Consider the following 23,835-nt stretch of genomic DNA (forward strand, 5'->3'; position numbering starts at 1 on the left):
ACCCCAGAGGTAAGCCATCTAGACTAACAAAAATTGTAGTCAACAAGAAGATGACTCTGAAATAGGTGTCATTGAAGGAAGGTGATGAATGTCATCTGCAATTTCTGGACCAACTGCAGTCCCTCTTGTGTTTCCAGAAATTGTGACTAACTTGACTTATGGAGAAACTGCTTAGATATAGAGAACTTAATGTACAACACAAATGGCCCCAATATAGTAGACATTGTTGGTACTCTGTCCAGAGCCTCTTTACCAGGAAGTGAGTGTTGGCTGCTCATAGCTCACTGCTACATCTTCTTGGGAATCACTCTTTGCCAACAAAAGCCACTTCTGGAAATTTCCTGGATATTTGTTGTTCCTTCCCAGGGATAACACCAGAGTCAATGGTATGATATTAGTTCCTGTTCAGAAGTCAGTCAGGATTCTGATAGGGATTGCATTATCAGTGATGATATGTAATTAGTAATTATGTTGTCAGCAAATGATACTAAGGTACAAAATTCCTTGTTGCTTTCCTCAAGGTGAAACAGATGAGCCATTTATGTGCCAAGAGTTCCCAGTGGAGGCTAAACTTATCAGCTGAACCTGTATCTTTGCCTAACTTTTCCTCTTGTCCTATCTTGCTTCACTCACTCCATTACCAGTTTTACTTGAGAGCCCTCCCTCAATAAACCACTTGCACAGAATCCCTTTCTTGGACTCTGCTTCTAGGGACTCCAACCTAAGACAGGAGAATAATAGTGTCAACTGAGAGATTTGAGTGTGACAGAAGTAGAGCAAAGAGCAAGTGTTGAGTTCAGTTTGGGAATGTTAAGGTGCCATTGGCTAGACTAGAAGAGAACATCCTCAATCTGGTAAAGTACAACTACACAAAAAATCTACAGCTAACAGCATACTTAAGGATCAGGAACAATACAAGGATATCAGCTGTAACCACTTCTAGTCAATATTTTGCCAGAGGTTTTCAGTTCAGTTCAGTCACTCAGTTGTGTCTGACTCTTTGTGACCCCATGAACCATGGCACACCAGGCCTCCCTGTCCATCACCAACTCCCGGAGTTCACCCAAACCCATGTCCATTGAGTCAGTGATACCATCCAGCCATCTCATTCTCTGTCGTCCCCTTCTCCTCCTGCCCTCAATCTTTCCCAGCATCAGGGTCTTTCCCAATGAGTCAGCTCTTCGTATCAGGTGGCCAAATTATTGGAGTTTCAGCTTTAACATCAGTCCTTCCAGTGAACACCCAGGACTGGTCTCCTTTAGGATGGACTGGTTGGATCTCCTTGCAGTCCAAGGGACTCTCAAGAGTCTTCTCCAACACCACAGTTCAAAAGCATCAATTCTTCGGTGCTTAGCTTTCTTTATAGTCCAACTCTCACATCCATACATGACCACTGGAAAAACCATAGCCTTGAGTATGGACCTTTGTTGACAAAGTAATGTCTCTGCTTTTTAATATGCTGTCTAGCTTGGTCATAACTTTCCTACCAAGGAGTAATTTCATGGCTGCAATCACCATCTGCAGTGATTCTGGAGCCCAGAAAAATAAAGTCAGCCACTGTTTCCACTGTCACCCCATCTATTTGCCATGAAGTGATGGGACCAGATGCCATGGTCTTAGTTTTCTGAATGTTGAGCTTTAAGCCAACTTTTTCACTCTCCTCTTTCACTTTCATCAAGAGGCTCTTTAGTTCCTCTTCACTTTCTGCCATAAGGATGGTGCCATCTGCATATCTGAGCTTATTGATATTTCTCCTGGCTATCTTGATTCCAGCTTGTGCTTCCTCTAGCCCAGCATTTCTCATGATGTACTCTGCATAGAAGTTAAATAAGCAGGGTGACAATATACAGCCTTGACATACTCCTTTTCCTATTTGGAACCAGTCTGTTGTTCCATGTCCAGTTCTAACCGTTGCTTCCTGACCTGCATACAGGTTTCTCAAGAAGCAGGTCAGGTGGTCTGGTATTCCCATCTCTTGAAGAATTTTCCACAGTTTATTGTGACCCACACAGTCAAAGACTTTGGCTTTAGTCAGAGGTTTTAGGGCAATTAAGCAAGAAAAAGAAAAGACACTGAGATTGGAAAGGAAAAATAAAACTGTATTTGCAGATATAGGAAATCTTAAGGAATCCACTAAAAAACTATTAGAACTAATGAGTTCAGCAAGGTTGCAGGACTTAAGTTCAATATACAGAAATCAATTATATTCCTATGATTTGCAGTGAACAGTCCAGAAAAGTGAGACTAAGAAAACAATTCCACTCACAAAAGCATCAAAAAGAATACTTGGGATTAAGGGAGAAGAATACTTAAGAATAAATTTAACAAAAGAAGTAGTGTTAAAACTACAAAATATTGTTAAGAAAGATCTAAATCATGTTCATGGAGCACATTGTTAAAATGTCACTACAGATCTTCCTCGATTTACCATGGGGTTATGTCCTGATAAACCCATTGTAAGCTGAAAATATCTTAAGCCAATACATTTAATACACTAACCTACCAAACTCATAGGTTAGCCTAGTCTACTTTAAACATGCTCAGAACACTTACATTAGCCTGCAGTTGGGCAAAACCATCTAATACAAAGCCTGTTTTATAAAGTGTTGAATATCTCATGTACTAAAAGTGAAAAAGAATGATTTTAAGTGTATTGGTTGTTTACCCTCATGATTGTGTGGATGACTGGGAGCTGTGGCTCACTGTTACTGCCCAACATCCTGAAAAAATATCCTACCACATATCCCTAGCCCAGGAAAAGATCAAAAGTCAAAGTACAGTTTTTACAGAACGTTTATCTCTTACACACCACCATAAAGTAAAAAAAATCATGAGCTGAACCACTGTCAGTTGGGAACTGTTCTACTCCCTATCCTCCATATTCAATGCAATCTCTATCAGAATCCCAGCTTGCTTTGTGGAAATTGACTAACTAATCCTAAAATTCATATGGCATCACAGTGGACTCAAAAGAAGAAAGTAATCTTGAAAAACTTAATACAAAACAATGTGATGAAGGCTTCCATGGTGTTCAGTGGTTAAGAATCCACCTGCCAGGGCAGGGGACACAGGTTCAACCCCTGGTCCAGGAAGATCCTACATGCCATGGGGCAACTAGGCCTGTGTGCCACAACTACTGAGCCTGAGCAACTCGAACCTGTGCTCTCTACAATGAGAGAAAGCATGCAGGCAGCAAACAAAAAAACAAAAATGTGGTGATGGCACATAGAAAAGACATAGATACAAGTGGAGTAGAACTAAGACTCCAGAAGTAAATCTATGTATCTGTGGTTAACTGACCTGTTGTACAAAGGGGCCAAAACCATCCAATGAGAAAGAACAGTCTTTTCAACAATTGCCCTGGGACAACTAGATAGCCACATGCAAAATAATACATTCAATCCTTACCTCACACCATATTAAAAAATTAACTCAAACAGCTAAAAGTAATAACTGTGTCCATGGGATTCTCCAGACAAAAGTACTGGAGTGGTAGCTATTCCCTTCTCCAGGGGATCTTCCCAACCCAGGGATACAACCAGGTCTCATGCATAGTAGGCAGATTCTTTACTGTCTGAGCTACCAGGGAAACCCAGGAATTATGTAGGACCCCAAATGCATGAGCAATGAAAGAAAAAGATAAATTGGACCTCATCAAAATTGAAAAGTTTGTACTTCAAAGGACACCATCAAAAAAGGGCAAAGACAGCTCACAGAATGGGAGAAAATATTTAAATCACATAACTGATGAAGGATTTGTATCTAGAAAAACTATGTACTCTTATAACTCCATAATAAAAAGACAAGTAATCCAATTTAAAAATGAGCAAAGGAGGGCTTCCCTGGTGGCACAGTGGATAAGAATCTGCCTGCCAGTGCTGGAGACACGAGTTCCATTCCTGACCCTGGAAGATCCCACATGCTGCAGAGAAGCTATTGAGCCTGTGCTCCGGAGCCTGGGAGCTGCAACTACTGAATCCCAAGAGCCCTAGAGCTGGGCAGTGTAACAAGAGAAGCCGTTGCATCACTGCAGTGAGAAGCCTGCACGTCACAACCAGTGACTAGGCCCTACTCGCCGCAACTAGAGAAAAGCCTGCACAGCAGCGAAGACTCAGCACAGCCATAAATAAGTGTTTTTTTTAAGAAAAGTGAAAGTTCCTTGGTCGTGTCCAACTCTTTGTGACCCCATGGACTGTAATCCATGGAATTCTCCAGGCTAGAATACTGGAGTGGGTAGCCTTTCCCTTCTCCAAGGGATCTTCCCAACCCAGAGATTGAACCCAGGTCTCCCACATTGCAGGCAGATTCTTTACCAGCTGTGCCACCAGGGAAGCCCAAGAATACTGGAGTGGGTTTTCAAAAGAAAAGCAACCTATTATTTTAAAAAGTGAGCAGAGGACTTGAATAGACATTTCTCCAAAAGAAACAAAAATGAGCAATAAACACATGAAAAGATGTTCAGTTCAGTTCAGTCACTCAGTCATGTCCGACTCTGCGACCCCACGAACTGCAGCATGCCAGGCCTCCCTGTCCATCACCAACTCCCAGAGTTCACTCAGACTCACGTCCATCGAGTCCGTGATGCCATCCAGCCATCTGATCCTCTGTCGTCCCCTTCTCCTCCTGCCCCCAATCCCTCCCAGCATCAGAGTCTTTTCCAATGAGTCAACTCTTCTCATGAGGTGGCCAAAGTATTGGAGTTTCAGCTTTAGCATCAGTCCTTCCAAAGAACACCCAGGACTGATCTCCTTTAGAATGGACTGGTTGGATCCCCTTGCAGTCCAGGGGACTCTCAAGAGTCTTCTCCAACACCACAGTTCAAAAGCATCAATTCTTCGGCACTCAGCTTTCTTCACAGTCCAGCTCTCACATCCATACATGACTACTGGTAAAACCATAGCCTTGACTAGACGGACCTTTGTTGACAAAGTAATGTCTCTGCTTTTCAATATGCTATCTAGGTTGGTCATAACTTTCCTTCCAAGGTGTGAAGTGCAAATCAAAAATCACTTCAAACCCATTAGGATGTCTAGAATCAAAAAGTTATTAAACATTGGTAAAGATGGGAAAAAACTGGAACCTTTATACATTGCTGGTGTGAAAGTAAAATGGTACAACAGCTTCAAAAAGCACCGTCAGTTCCTCAAATGATTAAACATAGAGTTAACCATATGACCCAGCAATTTAATTCCTAAGTGTATGCCCCAAAGAAATGAAACATATGTCCAAACAAAAACTTGTATATACATTTTTATAGCAGCATTTTTTGTAATAGCTGAAAGGTAGAAACAACACTAACGTCCATCAACAGATGAATGGTTGAATGTATACAATGGAATATTTGTTTTAAAAGAAGTACTGTTACATTCTATACAATGGGTGAATTTTGGAAGCATGCTAAGTGAAATAAGCCAGTCACAAAAGGCCATATACTATATGATTCCATTCATATGAAAGTCCAGAATAGAGAAACCTATAGGGATAAAACAGATTAGTGGTTTCTTAGAGTTGGAGGGGGATGGGAGATGGGGGTGGGAGGTGATACCTAAAGGAAACTGGGTTTTTGTGGGGTTTTTTAGGCAATGAAAATTATTGAAAATTGACTGTGGTTATGTTTGCATATATCTGTGAATGTACCCAAAGCCATTCAATTGAACACTTTAAATGAGTGAATTGTATGGTATGTGAATTTCATCTCAATAAAGCTGTTTTTTAAAAAGTGCCATTGGCTGTCAGGTGTGTCAGTCTAAAGCTTGAAGGAGAAGCCTGGTTTGGAAATAAATATATGGGAGTCATCATTATGTGGATAGCAGTTTGAAGTGAAGTGAAGTGAAGTAAAAGTTGCTCAGTCATGTCGATTGTTCAGTTGTGTCCAACTCTTTGCAACCCCATGGACTATACAATTCATGGAATTCTCCAGGCCAGAATCATGGAGTGGGTAGCCTTTCCCTTCTCCAGGGGATCTTACCAACCCAGAGCTTGAAACCAGGTCTCCCGCATTGCAGGCAGATTCTTTACCAGCTGAGCCACAAGGGAAGCCCAAGAACACTGCAATGGGTAGCCTATCCCTTCTCCAGCGAATCTTTCTGACTCAGGAATCGATCTGGGGTCTCCTGCATTGCAGGCGGATTCTATACCAACTGAGCTATAAAGGAAGCCCTCATCTCTATTAAATGTCACCTCAGCAGAGGTGCCTTCCCTAACCACATATGTAAAAGAGCACACCTGCTTAGGTAACCCACTTTTACCCTGCTTTATTTTTCTTTACATTTAATATTTATTTAATATTGTCTGCATGGCCCTCTTCTCCCCCTACACTCCCAACCCCTGCACTAGTAAGTTCCACGAATGTTGGAATCTTGGTTTGTTTTATTCACTCCTGCAGCCGCTGTACCTAGAGGAGGCCTTACATGTAGCAGGAATTCAACAGTTGTTGATGGAGTGAATGAAAGAATGAATAGAATGTTAAGGCATTAGATAGTTAACTTTGTGTTCTAAGTCCTCTTAGGTGATGGGGTTATGAAGATGAAAAAGACACAGCCATTGCCCTTATAGAGCTAGTATTCTAGTAGTATAGATTACAAATATATAATTAGAGGTTAAATATTATATGTAAAAAACGGTATAAAATGCAGAGTGAAAGGACAGAGGATGATGATAGTGTAGGATACTATTATAGCTGGAATGGTTGAGTTGTCTCTCTGAGGAAGGAGTATTTGGGTAGAGATCTGATTAAGTGGACAGAACAAGTCTAGTAAAGATCGGGTAGGTGAACATTCCAAGAAGAGGGAACAAGTGCAAAAGCCCTGGGGCTCTTCATACTTTGGTCAAGAGTGACAACAAAAAGGCCAAAGGGCTAGAGCAGGGTTAAAGCTAAGTAGTATGGGAGAAGATTAAATCAGAGAAATAGATGCAGTATCATGTAGGGCTTTCCTTGGAGGCCCTTTTGAGCATTTTTATTTTTATTGTGTGATGGGAAGCTTTTGAGCGAGTGCTCTGGCTTACATTTTAAAAGGTCAGTCTGACTGCCCTTATTTAACTAGTAGGGCAATAATGGAAGTAGACAAACCAGCTTGGCCTCTGTTGCAAAAGTCCACGTATTATAATAATGACTTATAATAGGAATGTAGCGGTAGAAGAGATGACAAGGAGCCTTGCACCCTGGCCTTCTGGTCACCCCCGCCCCACCCCTCACCCCCGGCCTGGCAGCTAGGTGTAACCTTTTCACGGATCTTCTGCACGCTTTCTTCAGGTGTCAGAAGTAGGCAGAGTGAATACCTCCAGTCCCATTCTTGGGAGTCTTCAACGCACTACCCTGCTTCAGAGAGCCTCTTGCATAGCTTAGCTGCACCTCAGGCTTTTTAAAAAATAGAGGCTCCCAGGGATAAATAGCTCTCAGAGGTATAGAAACCACTTAACAAGGTCCTCAAAGGAAATGGGGTTTCAGAAGAAATCTAGAGACAGCTGCTTGTTCCAAGTATTCAAAAACGGGGGAAAATGGAGGTCGTTCAGAAGGTTGCCTGCAGCCTGTTAGAAATGAAGTTGATTTCCAACACAATTCTGGGAGGCCGTCTATCTTTCGAGTATCACGAGGAAAGTGAACCCCCAGTAAAACTACGAAAAGCAACTTTCCCTCCGCAGTAATGCGCACGCGCCCCTCGCTCCGTTTTCCGTTGACTTTAAGCCCCGCCCCCTCTGCGTCCTTCGAGGAGGGTTGGGAGCCGAGAGCTCGCGCGACCACTCTTCCCTCAGCCTTCTCCTGCACAGCGTCGCAAAGGGGCCGGAAAGCGTGGCGGCGCAGGCGCAAGCGCAGAGAGCGGAGGCGGAGGTGGTGGCGGCCGCTGGCCAGTGTAAGATGGCGGCGGCGTTGGTGGCGGCAGTGGACGGGGCGGCTGGGCCCGGAACAGTTGGAGCAGCCGCTGGCAGAAGGATGACCCAAGACGGGAAGCGGGCTGCTGAGCCTCGCCGGCTCCCGTGCTTGTAACTGCCCCAGCCGGACATCCCCCCCCCCCTTGACCTACCCGGTCCGTGTCTCGTTCCGGCTTGGCCTGACCCCTTCTCCCCTGGCCCAGACCCCTTGAGGATGGGTTTGACTCCTTTCCCAAGCTCCCAGGGCTCAGGTCTTTTCCCCATGACCCGAGTCACCGCTGGGAGGACTGGCTGCCCTTCCCTCAGGTCAGCCCCAGGGTTGCCCCTAGGAGCCTGCCCCACAATCTGCAGGACCTCTTGCTTCGTCGGGTAACCCATTTGTGTGCTCTCCACCCCCCCCCCCACCTTTAGATTGAGGGACGCGGCTCCCCTCGAGTTCCCCCGTAACCTCGGGGCCACCGCGAAGTGTGCCCCCCTCCCCCATCTCGAGTTCTCGGGCCCAGCACCTTGTACGGAAGGCCGAGGTTCAAGAACCCGGGAGTCAGTTGTTGCCGTCTTTTCCTGTCCGCTTTGTAATGTAATTCTCGTAGTCTGCCTCCCTTCACCCCTAAATCTTTGAGGACACCCTAGAACGGTGCCGTTTGGTCCCTGTTAGTTGGAAAGCATCTGGTGGTTTGAATTTCTGACTCATGCGATTGCTGCTGGAGTCTGTAAACAAACCGGCACCAGCGCGATCACGCTCTCTGCGGGATTTCCCCCCTGCTCTGTGGCTGCTTGTTGAGAGGTTTGCTTATGGGTTAGCTTTGAAAAGATTCAGCTTTTACTTTCCAATGAGTTTTACATTTTAGCACAACTGGGAGATTACTTGCCTGGTTCATTTCATTTCTGTAACAATGTTTGAAAGTTACTTCTTTAGTAGTCAGATAAATTTCTGTGGTTCTAAATAGTTCGAGGAGGTCTGAAAAATACTAGCATGTATTAATACTTTTTTAAATTATGTTACAATTTTTTTATTATGTTTAGTAGAAGAGACACTTTTGCCATTTAAACTTTAACTTTTCTCAGTCCTTCAGTGAATCTGCAGACCTATTTTCTCAGGAGCTCAGCCTGACCCTACTTCAGTGATAAAGGAGGAAAGGTGAGTAGGAGTTGAAGGCATTTAAATTCCTGAGTTCAAGACATACCCTACCCTGGTGCTCAAGTGCTGACCACTACAGTCACAAAATTCCTGCCACTGTTTCCAGAGAGTTGGGGTATTGTTCTTGGCTTTGTTCCACCTCTGGTAAAATTACTTTTGCAAGTTGAATTGACTCTAGGCTTCTTGACTTTCTGTCCTAAATGGTCGCTGTATATCTTCACATGACCCCAGTTAAGCCTGGAAGTGAATGTGTCTTCATCTGCCTTGCTGTTTTGCCTTTGTGCAGATCGTGTTTCTTACACTGTTAAAAGCTGGGAATTAGTTTGCCAGAGTTCTCTTTAGCCCTTTGTCAAATCAGTTCTCTTTGCCTCTTAGGGCTTTGGATTGTCATTTCTTGCTATTTAGGGGAACATTTAGCCGCTTTTAACTAAAAGCTAGTGAATCCTGAGTGATACTGCCTTTTGTTGGTGTCTAAGTTCATCCACCTCAGAATTCTGCTTTTCAGGACTTAGTGATAAATTTTGAGTGGAAAAAAGACCCCACAAAACAGTGGTGCTCTTTTATATCTGGTCTGAGGAGCCCTTATTCAGCAGAGGAATCATCCTGTGCATTCAGCAGCACGGGCCAGCGCCACAGGGGGAGTTAGGACACACTACTGGCAAATGTAATTTTTGTAAAGATTTTGGATTCCTGGTAGCAGAGAATAGTACTATGGTTGAGTTTCATGGTATGTGATGGAAGAGCTGGGTGGCTCTGGAAGGTAGACCTGGCTGATTCTTAATATGTTTATGATTTGTAGTAGGAAGAGGTTGAGTGTGACACTGGTGAGTTTTATTCCACGTGGTGGTCTGTGTAGAAATGGCTTATTAGGAGCTGAAATAAGGTCATTGGCAGTATGTGTGTGTATCAATCAGATAAAAGAAAAATGCAGTCTTTAGAACTTGATAGGTCTGGGTTTAAATATTGTACTAAGATTTATTAGCCATGTGACCTTGGGCAAGTCACTTAAACTTTTCTGAGTCTTTTCTTAATTTCCACATCTCTGTAAGTGGGACAATACAGCTTACGTCCTAGAGTCATTGTCAGTATTGTGTGAGGAAACTCATATAAAGGTCTTATCTTATGCCTAGCACAAGATAGACACTGAAAAATTTTTCTTTACACATCATTGATATAGCTTGAAATAAGTTGTACGTTAGTGTCCTCTTTGCATTTCAGTTCTGAACATGTTTTCCTGGTAATTTTTTCAGATTCATTTTTAATTGGCCAGCTTAGATGTGTTCTTTGTAGGTGCCCACCTAGGGTTGCCTTTTGATCGTGATTCAGGTCATTCTGGTGGGAGTTTAAGACCAGAGAACAGCAGGAATATTAGATGTTGATGTAGTGTCCTTCCAAATTCATTCTTAAGCGAAGCATCAGTAACTTTCCTTTATTCTTTGCTCCTACCTCTTGATCTCCCTTTTAGCACACCTAATCAGAGTTTATATAATTCCTTCCCTTCCTGATTCAGTGTTGCTCACCACCTCAGCTCCAGCTACCGCTTCTGCCTTTTTGTTTTTGCCACAGAAAGAATACATTTTTTTCAAGCTGTTGGGCTCTGCAGTGATCCTCATCAATAGCTTATCAAAGGACTAGACCATGAGGGACTTCCCTGGTGGTCCAGTGGTTGCGACTGCGCTTCCATTGCAGGGAGTATGGGTTTGATCCCTGTCAGGGAACTAGGATCCCCATGGCCAAAAAAACCCTGGACCATGAAAATGTCTCCTTTCTTTTTGAAGTGAATCTGGGCTAGGAAGTCAGGAATGCAGTGTTTATTTCATCTCCCCAACTTGGCCATCTTAATAATGTGACAGCAGAGATGAAAAGTTTTTAACCTTCTCTTGTTGGCTTTCGTTTCACTTTTTTTGTGTGCAATTTTATCAGAATTTTTATTTATTTAAATTTGAGGCTAATTACTTTACAATGTTGTATTGGTTTTGCCATACATTGACATGACATATATTTTTGAGTGTGGTAAGGGCACATGAAAATTAAGAAAATGTTGGAAACATTGCGATGAAAGCAACTGTATTCATTCAAGCCAATGATCAACTTAAAGTTAACCAACTTTCATTACTACCATCTAGGGTCTAAATGCTCTCTCTTGAAAGGTAAAAACTCTTGGGGTGAAGGATAGTAACATGCACTTTATTATTTGTGTGTTGTTTTTTTTTTTTTTAGATCTAGAATTCTGTGTTGAGTAGGGCAGGAGCAGATGTGGGAGGAGAAAAGGAAATATGTTGAAAGAGCCATAACTTTGTTCCTTATTACTGTATGTGCTGGGTAAGATCCTTCTCCCACCATCAACACTACCAGGAAGGTCTTCACATTTTATGTTCCTGGTGACACCTGGGTATACAGTGAATCAGTATTTGTAGTCTGTGGACCACAATTCTAAAATTCTTGTATTTCTGAGGATATTTTATATTTCAGGGTGTTGCATAAGAATTGTTGCATCTTGCTAGTAAGTATTTTCTTCCGTGGTTGCAGTAGGAGGCTAGTTATGCTTATGGTCTTAGTTCCCACCACCAACCTGACAGGGCATTTTATACAGCAACTTATTAAATGTATAAGAATCAGTCTCCATGACCTTTAGTTTTGATTAGGATCAACCTAAGACAGAAACATGTCTTCAGAGAAAACTTAAAAGAAATGTCTTTTTATTACCTTTTAAAAACAGTACTGGCATTTCAAAAGCAGATGTACTCTAGTAGAAGACATTCTGTAGAAGTGTGCCCTGTTGTGGGAGACTGAGGTCTTCAAAGTTTCATGCTCTAGGTCCTGTGTTCTATCAGATGAGTTAAAGGCTTTTAAATAATGAAGTGACTGGTTGACCTTTGTTTTCAGTAGATAGGTTTATTTCTGGATTATTTCTACTGTGGAAAAGTTACTCTAAACATATCTAGTAAATGTTCAGTGTTTCTATAAAAGAGTTATCCAAACAGCTTTTTATTGCATCACATTGGTGTTAGAGTTAGTTTTTAAGATTGAATTAATTTTTTTTTAAAGCAGATTATTGGTGAGCCAAGATAATCTGTTATTTACCCTCACCCATTTGGAACCCAGGCAACTGAAGGAATTGAATCAGCGGCAGTCATGGAAGTAATGACTGTGCATATCTTAGTTTCAGAGCCCAAAGGCAGTGATTTTAGATTAGCTTTACGGTAATACTGAAAACTTTTCATCTTTCATTTTCATGAGTAAACTTCATCACTCTTAAAATTGGTCAGAAAAGGGGGTTACCTGTTCTTGTTTAGTGATTCAGTTATTCTTAGAGTGAGAAGAAAGTCTTGAAAGGTAAAGAATGGAGTGTGGTGCATTTTATGAATTTGTCACTTCTTTATATAGCAGTTTTTTAAATTTCGGCCTCTACAGAACATAGTTTCTGGGCCAGAAGCTCAGTTTCTCAAGTATTACCTTTATCCAAGGAATGTATATACCCAAGATAAGCCAATGAACTAAAGCTGTCCTGAATTTGCAAATAGGGCATGATAAGTGATTAATTTGACAAAGGTGACATTAATGAAACATAGTATGTCTAATGGATTGGGTTATTGCAGAAATTTTCATCGTATCTAAGAGGTTAAATATTTGCTCTTATCCTCTGCGGATACTATTTAAGGAGGTCTGGGCAAGTTCTGATGTGAAGCATCCATGTTGCCTCACGTGTCTTTTTTTTTTTAAGTTAGCCATCTGGAAAGCTATTATAGGATTTACCTCTAGTGGTAGCCAAGAGGCTATATTCCTCTGGTGTTTTAAGCATTGCCACATTTTCAGGTATGTTTGTAACCTTACTCAGGACCCACATTATACTCTTGCCTCTAGTTTCATTCAGATTGGAGGGCACGTCTTGATGTTTTTAGCCTCTCCTTATTGTTTTACGTTGTACCCTTTTATCTCTCTGGTATACTTTTGAACAATTTTAAGAAAAAAATTTGAAATGTGAAAGGCAAAAACAGGTAATGGGGACTGGATTCAGATGTAAATACAAGTCATTTCATAGTAACACTATGTTTAACAGTGTTAGTAACAAATGTTTAAATATAAAACATTTTATAGAAACAGTGAAATTTCCTAAGTGATTTTCCTTAAAATTATTTAAATTGAGGTGAATGGGCTTAAATGTTATTATAAAAAGTTTCTTAGCTCTGCTGCTGCTGGAGATAGCACTTAGCACATTCCTAACATATTCTGAAATACTGTTAGTAGAATTAAAGTCAGTAAACTATAAACACAGGGCATTTGGTGTTACCAACAGGAAGAAAAGGCATTCATTCCAGTGGAGGAACAGAGTTCCTTGTTTTTAGTATAGTTGATGTAGGACTTAGGTTCCTCCTCATCATTTGTGATGATTGATTTGAAGTTTTCACCTTGGCTATCTTCTGACACTTCAGAAGGCAAGAGAAATTAAAGAGATTTAATGTGGTGGGCTCTTGGGTATATTGCTTTACCCTAGTTCATAGAACATGAATGTGCTCAAAGGAAGGTATTAACAGAGCTCTCTGTATTCTTTTTTTTAAATTTGGTTGTGCCAGTCTTAGTCACGGCATGCAAATTCTTAGTTGGGGTGTGTAGGATCTAGTTCCCTGACCAGGGATCGAACTTGTGACCCCTGCATTGGGAGCCCAGAGTCTTAACCACTGAACCACCAGGGAAGTCCCTCTGTGAATACTTTAAAAGACCAGTGATATAGCAGGTAAGCAGATTTCATAGACTTAGAACTATGTCTTAATTACTGTACAGTGTTTGGAGGATCATTGTCAAGTGGTGAAGATGCCTAGGCTTCTCTAGAAAATGCAGTCTGGAACCAGAGATGAGAAGCTAGAAAAATAATATAAATGCCTGACACGTATAGACTGCCAATTGCAAATACCATGTTTAATCCTCTAAACCATTTCTTCAGGATAATGGTATTGTCCCATTTTACAAAAAAGAGAAACAAACTCACAGGTAGGTGGTAGAAGTAAAAACTCAAATCCAAGTCTGAGTAACACCAAAGCCCTTTTCTTTTCATTATACCATATGCTGTCTTTAAAAACCAGGGCTCTTCAATGCCAAGTGATGAAGCAAATTGAGCTGAAAGGTAGAATTCAGTGCTGCTTATAAAAGTGTATTTAAAATATAAAAGGTCTGTCCAAATGATAATATGAGTGAAAACATTTTTTAATTGTTTACACATAGATCTCAGATTATCATTAATTGGTAACCTAGTAAGTTTTTTATGGAAATAGTTTTAATGAGCTTAACTGAAGAGACAGCTGAATCTTTTATGATACTTGAATAGGGAGGAAACCAGCATTTTCCCTCAGTTCCTGAGGTGATTCCACAGAAAAGCAGCTGGCTCACTGAGCTAGACACTGTCAGTCCTGCCTCTATACAGTGCTTCTCACATTGATCCCTTTCTGTTCATTTCTTCTGCCATCAACCTGATACAGGGTCTCATTGCTTCTAACTTTGGCAACTTTGTGATAGCTTTTTAAGAAAATATTTCATGTGTGTCTTTTAAGAATTATTTATTTGTTACAGTTTTTAATTACGCTGGGTCTTGGTTGCTGCATGTGAGCGTTTCTGTAGGGGTTACTCTTTGCTGCCATGCGAGGGCTTCTTGTGGCAGAGCACAGGTTCTAGGCGTGCAGGCTGAGATGGTAGCGCACAGATTTAGTTGTGTGTCAGCATGTGGAATCTTCCTTGATTGGGGATCAAACCCATGTCGCCTGCATTGGCAGGCTGATTCTTATCCACTGTGCTACCAGGGAAGTCCTCTGATAGCTTTTAAACTTGTTTCTCCCTTTTCTGTCCATTTTATTATTATTAACCAAAACTTCCTGATGCCTAACACACATACACACACACTCTTTCACTTATTATTCTTAACCAAATCTTCCTGATGCCTGACACACACTCACTCACTCACTCACTCTCTCTTCCACTGCACTACCAGGGAAGTCTTTTAAACTTGTTTCTCCCTTTTCTGTCCATCTTGTTATTCTAACCAAATCTTCCTGATGCTTAACACACACACACACAGTTCTTAACTGATGAACTATTTCCCCCTGAAACAATATAATCCTTATTCTATTGAACGATGACAATATTCTATTTATCTTTTCTTTTTCTTTTTTTTTCATTTTTTTTTTCTTTCTTTTCTTTTTTTTTTCCCATTTTTTGGCTGCACCACGTGGCTTGTGGAATTTTAGTTCCCCAACCAGAAATTGAACCGGGGCTATGGCAGTGAAAGAGCAAAGTCCTAACCACTGGACCACCATGGCATTTCCTTTTTTTTTTTAATGGTACTAACACTTGTGTCTCTTACATCGCAGTTGTATGCCTGTTTTTCCTAATCGATTATTGGCTACAAAAGGTATCATGACCGCCTTGTTTGTATTTGTAGCTCCTGTCTTGCCTTGTACATTGTTGCATTGCTAGCACTTCTCAGTAAAGTGGGCCACTGGGTGGTGCCAGAGGCCTATCATTTAGATAAAAAAGGGAGGCTTGAGCTGCTGTATGGCTAGCCAGTGCTGTTGCATATTCTGCAGGATAGGAATAGAGATCAATGTCCCTGATCCCAGAAACATTTATAGTTTCTGCTCCTCATTCCAGCTTACCAGAGGAGACAGTATAGTGTATTTATTAATAACACCTCCAACTACTTTAATAGAGAGTAGCCCCGCTATAAACATGATTTTTATAGTATGAGTTTCAGCTTCGTTGGGGTCATTCTTTGAATTTCAGAGCCTAAGGTTCTCTGTCTGATTAATAAACACTGTACGGTTAGAGTTGGGCTGGCAGCTGGAGTTGGGAAGGTTGACTTGGAGAAGTGTTTAAAGTAGAAGAGTAGTAAGGTAAAGAGAATGAATTTAAATGAGTCATTTCAGTTTGAAAGCAAAAACTGGTTATGGAGAAAGTAGTACTGGTTGATTCCAGATGGACTGTAGGGACCCAACACTGAAAAGCAAATTTGTACTTTGGATGGAGATCAACCCTGAACAGCTGTTCAGTCATGAGTGGTGTGGGACATCTGTCCTCTCAAGAGGAACCAGGGATTGTGTGGCTCTCAGATATCTGTCTTACTAATAATTGAAGTAGTTTCTACCGTCATCTTTCACTTTCAGAGGAAGTTCTGAGACCTTGTCTCATTTAAACATGGGTGTCTATGTAAGAAAGTTGGGAACTTGAGTTGCAGAATGAGACATGCCAAATGAGACAGCTGGATGGACCCAAGAGAATGCTGGGATTATGGAACTCAAGAGAACTCACTGAAGCTAAGTTCAGGTCTTAGTAAAGGGATCAGGAACAGTAATATTGTTCAGAAATTGAAACTGAGGTAGAGTAGAGTTATCAGACCATTTTCTGTAGACCCTAGACTCCAAATGGATTAAACTGAACTTGAAAGAGAAATTTTTGAAATTTCTATCAAGGTAGAAGGCATATGTATACAGATTAATAGTACAACCACTATAACTACTTTGGACTACTTTAAGCTTCTGATATTGTTAGTTGTCACCTAGACAATAGGGTTGAAGACTTTTATGAGTTCAGGATTTATCTTAACATTTAATGGGGTTCTAAGAAGGCAGCTTTGTTTGCAACAAAAATTCTTCCATATTTTCATTTTCAGGCAAGAAGACCTGACATTTTGCTCTCATTTATTGTGACCTATTGACCACTATTAGGTAGCTTCTGTTAATAATCACAAGCTCGAGAGTCTAGTATTTTTAATTGTTGGGTTGTATCTTGTCATTTAACACTTTGCGTGAATTTCCTCCCCTTCACCCCCTTTCTCTTTTCTGGCCAGATTGATTGATAATTTACATACAGTAAAATTTGCCCTTTGTTTCATTGACCTATTCTATGAATTCTAACAAATGCATAGTCCTGTGACACCACTGCGATGAAGGCACAGAACATTTTCATCTTTCCAAAAGGTTTTCTCATGACTGTTTGTTGTTAGTTCCTTTCCCCCATATCCCAGCAGTGACTCTGTGTTCCTGTAGTTTATCTTTTCCAGACTGTCCTGTAAATGAAGTAATACTACGTAACTGAGTCTTGCTTCTTTCACGTAGCATAACACATTTGGGATCCATTCATGTTGTGTGTATCAGTAGTTCTTTCTTTTTATTGCTCAGATGTAGCCTGTTGTGTGATGGACCATAGTTTGTTTATCCATGACCTAGCTCAAAAATACTTTAGTTTTTGATGGATCTAAGTAAAGTCACTTAAAACATTTCCATTTAGATTTTTAGATGGATTTTTCATTCTTAGTTTCATTTTTCTTTAGTATGTACCTGGGTAGGATTCCTGGGTTGTATGTAAGTGTATGTTTAACTTTATTTTAAAAAAACTGTCAAACCAACCATTTTCCAAAGCATTTTACATTTCTCTGAGTGGTGTGTTAGAGTCTAGTTACTCTACCCTTTGTTAGCACTTGATAAAGAAAACTTTCATTATTATTATTTTTTAAATTTCAGCTATTTTAATAGGTGTGTAGAGGATTCTCATTGTGGTTTTAATTTGTATTTTCCTAATGACTCATAATGTTGATCATCTTTTTCAAGTGATTGTTATTTAGGTGCGAGACTCTGTAAATATGTTCCTGTTGCTGTCAAATATGTCTTTTGCAGATATTTTCTTCCAATCCATAGCTCATCTTTTCATTTTTTAACAGTGTCTCTTGAAGAGTAGATTTTTAATTTTGATATAGCCAGTTAATTAACTTTTTCTTTCATGGTTTGTGCTTTTTTGTCCTGTCTTAAGAAATATTTGCCTACCCCGATGTCACAAAGGTTATCTACTTTGTTTTCTTCTAGAATTTGTATCGTTTTAGCTTTTACATTTAGGTCTGTGATTCATTTTGAGTTAGTTTTTGTATATCGTTCAGTGTACAAATTGAGTTGTTTCTTTTTTTACATTTGGATGTCCTGTTCTAGTATACCTGGTCTCTTGTATAGCTCTTGCATCAGTGTTAGGATAAGAAAGCAGCCCCAATGGTTTTAAACAAGAGCTGTTTGGTGCTTCTTCCACAGACTACTCTTACATCCTGGATTAACTCCCCCTCTTCTTGATTTTTAGCTAATATTTTATCATGTATTTGGTCAAAACTTTAAGGCCTTTTTAAGACAGGAAAAATCTCAGTCATTAGAATTTCTTGGGTAGAAATTAAAATGACACCTGGGTCTTTTTCACCATCCCCCATAGTTTCCTCTTTAACCTTCCCTTCGGCAGGGGTTATGGTTATTTTTAGAGCACAGGCAGTAGAGCTAGTCTGATTAACTCCCCCAGCTACCTGGGCCAGTGAGCTCTTCCAAACTCAGATTGGTTTGCTCTGGACTGGATTTTACATGGAAAATGATCAAGGTAAAAACAGTGGATTTGTTGGGAATGGAGTGCATTAAAGAATAAAAGTAATTACGTTTGGGTCAGATATGGTTCCCAAACTCAGATGATAAGATAAGATTGCATTTTTTGGTGATGGTAGAAATTCTAGAGTGACTCGTATACTTAAGACCTAGGGAACAGTCATAGCACTTTAGCCTGCTTTAATTTGGGCACTTACTCTAATTTCTGCCATAGTGTTGAGATGGTTTTAAGTTTCATTTTGACAGTTATATAATAACAACTCATCCCAAAAGTAATTGTGGTTTTATCACTGTCATCATTTCTTGGCTTTTTAGAGAAGCGGTCCCCCAGAATGGGAATGTATGTACCCCATGGGGTATGGAGGGCATCCCTTGTGGCTCAGCTGGTAAAGAATTCGCCTGCAATATGGGAGACCTGGGTTCAATCCCTGGGTTGGGAAGATCCCCTGGAGAAGGGAAAGGCTACTCACTCCAGTATTCTGGCCTGGAGAATTCGATGGACTGTATAATTCCTGGGGCCACAAAGAGCCGGACACGACTTCCACTTCACTTCGTGTGGGTACGGAAGATGATCCAGTGGTGTACAGGGAAAGAACAGTGAAATTTTTTTCTAGAAAAATCAAGCTCAGTAATTAATGTGAATTGATTAAATGTGGGTTCATGCACAGAGTTTTCACTGATAGACGTTCATAATCAGTTTTGAGATCACTGTTCTAAGAACATCCTCTACAGAAGTTTTAACATATAATTCTGCTTACCTGTACCATCTCTGTAATTACCATTTTACAAAAAAAGAAAGTGAAGCCCAGAGAAGATTAAGCAGCACATCCAAAGTCATGTCACAAAGTTTGTTAATAAACTTAGCTAGTACTGGAACCCTGCACTTCTAATTTTCAGCCTATGACTAGTTTCACTAGACTCTATGGCCCCTAAAATGTCACCTTTAGAAGCTATCAGCTCAGTGATTAAACAGAGTTGACATAGACCATGTTCTGTTCTGAATTTAGGAGTAAATTCTGTCAGCATTTTTCTTCAAAGAAAAGATCCCTCCTTGCAAGAACCTTAAACCAGTTTCCCAAAAGGCAGACATTCTCTGCAACTTCTGGGTATAGGTTGAACCCCATGGCTCTCCTTTTCTGAGAAGCGGTTCTCAGAGCTAAGTAAGCATTAGGCATTTGGCTCCTCCGGCCCAGCAAATGTTTTCTAGAGCCATTATGAGACTGAAGTTCAAGCAGTCTGGGCTTCTGTAGAAGTTGATGAGATTGAGTTTTGAAATAAGGGTCTCTGGAGCTACTTTACTACTTTTCTAGGAGTGGATATTAGTGAGGTGGGAAGTACGGTGTGGTTGACAGTTTTGATTCTTGAGATGAAAAAACAACTCTGTTAGCAGTTGACCATAAGGTATGTCTGTGACCTTAGATTTTAATCTTAAAGTAGTACAACTATTTTTCCCTGTTCCATAGACACTTGCAGTTAATGTAATTAATTTAAGCCCTAGGTGGGGAAGAAGATACTGCTGCACTACCAAAGAATACACACAGGGACAACTGAGAGGAAAAAACAAAGTGTTGTGTGAGGAGAACACTGTACAAAAAAATACATCATTGAAGTAGGAAGAATAAAATAGCCTGCTCTGCAAATAGCTCTTCTGTTTTTCTTGATGTGGCTTCACAGATCTGTTTTTTGTTGACATTGTCATTCATCATCACCCTTCCAGGTGTCCCTCCTTCAAATTCAGCCTCAGTCCTGCTCTTGGATTATTTCTACTGCCTCGTCCTGGCCTAATATGAGCAAGTTTTGGGCAGCTGTCTCTTGGCAGAGGATACTTTTTTTTTCTCTGAAGCAACTTGGATTTCTGTAGAGAGAGTAGGGGGTAAGGAAAAGGATGGGGCTGCTTCTGGGATAATTGTTATGGGAATGAAAGGGCTGTTGAAAGATTAGAGGCCAGTGTGCCTGGGTACAAGGACTGGAGTCATAATCATACTTTGTCTTTTACCAGTGCCTTTTGTCCAACGCACTGAAAGGGCTTAACAGAATTCTGGTCTGAATAATATTCTTTGCTCTTTGGAATTTGCTTAAGGTCGGAGTGAAGCCCTGAAAAAATAATGACTGTATTAAAGGAATATAAAAGGAATAAAGTTAGGTACCCCAGTTCCTAGTTAGGGCCTTGCTAAACAGACAAATCTGGTGAAAGTTGGTGGAACTAGGTGAAATAGTGTTTGCCATTTTATGAAATGGACTGAGATGGTTTTAATGGAAATGTTGCTCTTTTCTTCTCCAGCTTTGCATTTGATGACTAGTCGTAAGGGAAAGAAAACTTTTAGGTTCTTTTTTAGGGGTAGGGTGCTCCTGGGTTCTAATTTGACTCTCTTTTTTATAATCCTTAGTTTGTATCTGTGCCTGTAAGTTTGAAACTAGGCATCTGAATGGCCATAAATCTCAAGGTGTTATATCAAGAGCTCAGTCTCTTCTATCTTGGCTGTTTTGTATGTAAAAAGATACTCATTCTGCCCCTCCTCTTCATGTTGTGAAGACAAATGTTGTATAAACTTTGTGGATACATACGATGAATATTTACAACAAGATTTTTGCCTAAGAGGGTAGTGCTGAAGCTAACTTTCTTTGTATTAAGACTGCTTGCTTGCAATACCTGTCACTTGATATAGACCTGCTGTTCCAGGATTTATTTCAGTTCCTCTTCCCCATCTGAAAAATCACTGCCAGTTACTTGTTAAGGAAAAGAGATGGCAGTTGGCCTCCCAAAGATATGTCCCTTTATGGAATTTAGACACGAGGGGATAATATCTGACATAATTTTCAGCAACTGAGAAGCCCTGTTGAGCACACACCAAAAAATCATTTTTATAAAAATGACAAAGGCTGTACATCGCTAAATCTCCTGGTGCCTTTTATCATCTTTCCCAGATTGTTTCCTGATTTTTTTTCATTTTCTTTCTCTCCTCAATCCAGGCTGGCTACAGTAAATATCATTCAAGATGTCCAGCAAAGGGAGCAGCACAGATGGCAAAACAGACTTAGCTAATGGTAAGGGGCCAAAATGAAGGTGAAGCTATTTTTGCTGTCGACTGAAAAGAGAATGGAGACCTGGATTTTAAGGGAGGGAGTGAACTCTCCCTGTGCTGTTTTGAGTGTTGGAAGTACATAGGAAACACCTTTTTGTTTCTGGTACTTTTGTTCCTTCAACTTTTATCTTGATTGTTTTCAGAAGATCAGTAATGGAGTTGTGCCTCTAAGAGGTCAAGTGGTTTGGAATTCTGAAAGTTTGTAAGGGTGAACAAAACCTAGGAGATGCTGTTAATAAAAGAGGAAAAGAAGATCTAATTGGTGGTGGAACCAAGGTAGTTAGTTGTTGGGAAGGCAAGACCTCCCCGGTTACAAGGAGAGGTCTCTTTCCATGGTAGATCATAGTTCAATAGATTAGATAAGAGATGGTTATAAATAACTGGGATTGGGGCTTTTTTTCCTTCTTCCTTTTTCTTCATTTCTTTTTCTTTTCTTAGGAAAAACTATTAAATCATTGGGTCTAGGGCCACGACTGAAGTGACTTAGGATAGCATAGCATATTAGGGCATATTTGAAGGCAGAATATCAATTTCTAATAGAATATGGCTACCACTAGGTCATTGACCAGTGCATCAACTCGGAGCCAACTTGCAAGCTAGAGGAAGTCCTTCAGAATAGTTACAGTTGGGCAGTACAGAGTCCAGTATTCCTTAGCACCTTGTAGGTTAGGATTATAGGCTAAATTCTAGTTGATGTAATTGGTAGAGCAATGAAGTGTTGAGTAAGGGAAGGGGAGATCTTCAACATGCTGTTTTTCTACCCCTTTTGTTATTTTCTTAACCACCGCTGCTCATTTATTTTCTGTAAAGGAGAGTGATTAAGATTTTTCACTGGGCATAGTTGAAAGACACAGGATTCTAGAGGGGTTTGAGATATAGAATTGGAGTTTGGCCATTAGCTAGATCAGGGATTGCAAATTATGGCCTGCAGGCTGCTATTTTTGTAGTTTATTGGAATTCAGTCAAGCCTCATTTATTTACATCGTATTTATGGTTGCTTTTGTGCTACAACATGGAGTTGAGTACTTGTGCCCGTGAAGCCTAAAATTTTTATTATCGAGCCTTTTATAGAAAAAAATTGCCAACTCTTAGCTGTATCTGGTCATTGACTGTTAGGGTCCTCTTACTGAGCTTGTGATATGCTCTGGCCCTTATCTTAAAGTGGTAAGGCCCCCAAAGTCATCTTTGTTTGTTAATCATAATTTTAACAATATGTGCTAGGAGGTTTGATGTATTATTTTTTTCTTCTCCCCAGAAGTGATGGGTGTGAAATTTTATCCCTTCTCACCACTCTCAGTCTCAAATGCAATTTCATTTCAAAAACCACATGTATTAGTCTTTCTCACTGCACACAAGAACCTCAGCAAATGTAGTTCCTAGGAGCAAATTGCTGCACTTCTCCTCCTTCCAGTTCCTAGCCGTTTTCACACTGTACTCGAGTTGAAGTGCTTTTTGAAAGCAGGTGTTTATGTGTCTTCCAGCCTTTCATCACTACTTGAACCAAAAACATATGTGTTTATCTGTTTTCCATAATAGACTTTGTCTAAGAGTTCATTGAGAAGAGATATCATTGCTTCAAAGAGCTTCAGAAATTACTGCTCTTACCCAGATGACTAAGCAAGAAGACACTCCTGCTTCGAACCCTTAGACCATCAGTGTGGTACTAGGGTTAAATAGCTATCCCAGGGTCACACATAGCTGGTCAGCCTTTCGTCATAGCCTCTACTTCTGGCAGGATAAAATTTGTAGTCATCTGAGGAAAGGAGGCCATAAGCAGTGTTTAAAATTCTCATTTGCCCCCTCCTTTCTTTACACCTTGACCTTAGTTTGAAAGTTGTAGCCCTGTGGGCTCCAGAACATTGCCTGAGTGTTTTGGCTGTTAGATGGGAGAATTCGTATCTGGTATATAATTCGTTCACTGGTATATAATTTGGCTGTTAGATAAGAGAATTCGTATCTGACTGTTGGGAATTATATTGCTCAAAGTGACCCAGTTATTGTATAACTACCAGTATGGCAGACCTAGAATGTGATAAACTTTTCTTTTCAAGCCAACTCATGCTGGGAATGGCTGTTCTTTTGCCTTATATTCAGTTTAATTGCTCTAACTAATGGATGCCCATCTAGCAAAACAGAGCCTAAGGTAGTTAGGCTCAGGCATACTTTAATAAAATCTGCCAGTGCTTTGCTTCTTGAGAATTTATTATAATCTTTGGTTGTCCTACGGTTCTCATTTGTGTGCCCTGCAGTTCTTTGTGTATATCTCTGGCTTTAATCTTTTCTGGATTCCCTCTAGAAGGTACTGTTTATAAGCATTTGTAATGAAAACATTTTTGACCAGTTTTGGTTT

The 23,835-nt window shown here is 40.4% G+C and overlaps 1 protein-coding gene across 7 annotated transcripts in view; it reads left to right on the forward strand.

The window, feature by feature from the left end:
- The first annotated feature begins 7,680 nt into the window (after positions 1–7,680).
- The window catches only part of DCAF8 (DDB1 and CUL4 associated factor 8), a 40,230-nt gene continuing 24,075 nt past the window's right edge, over positions 7,681–23,835 (forward strand). Inside the window, exons 1-4 of one of the 7 annotated variants that reach the window (XM_040230121.1) lie at positions 7,759–7,850; positions 8,935–9,007; positions 20,120–20,275; positions 21,373–21,447. In XM_040230121.1, the coding sequence (XP_040086055.1) occupies positions 21,399–21,447 (49 nt within the window). In that variant the 5' untranslated portion in view covers positions 7,759–7,850; positions 8,935–9,007; positions 20,120–20,275; positions 21,373–21,398. Of the gene's footprint in view, positions 8,176–8,211; positions 8,654–8,934; positions 9,008–18,007; positions 18,401–20,119; positions 20,276–21,372; positions 21,448–23,835 lie in introns of those variants that run through there. The other 6 variants (XM_040230120.1, XM_040230117.1, XM_040230116.1 and 3 more) reach the window with 6 other exon arrangements.

This window comes from Oryx dammah, unplaced genomic scaffold, assembly GCF_014754425.2.
Source record: "Oryx dammah isolate SB20612 unplaced genomic scaffold, SCBI_Odam_1.1 HiC_scaffold_28, whole genome shotgun sequence".
NCBI lineage: Eukaryota > Metazoa > Chordata > Mammalia > Artiodactyla > Bovidae > Oryx > Oryx dammah.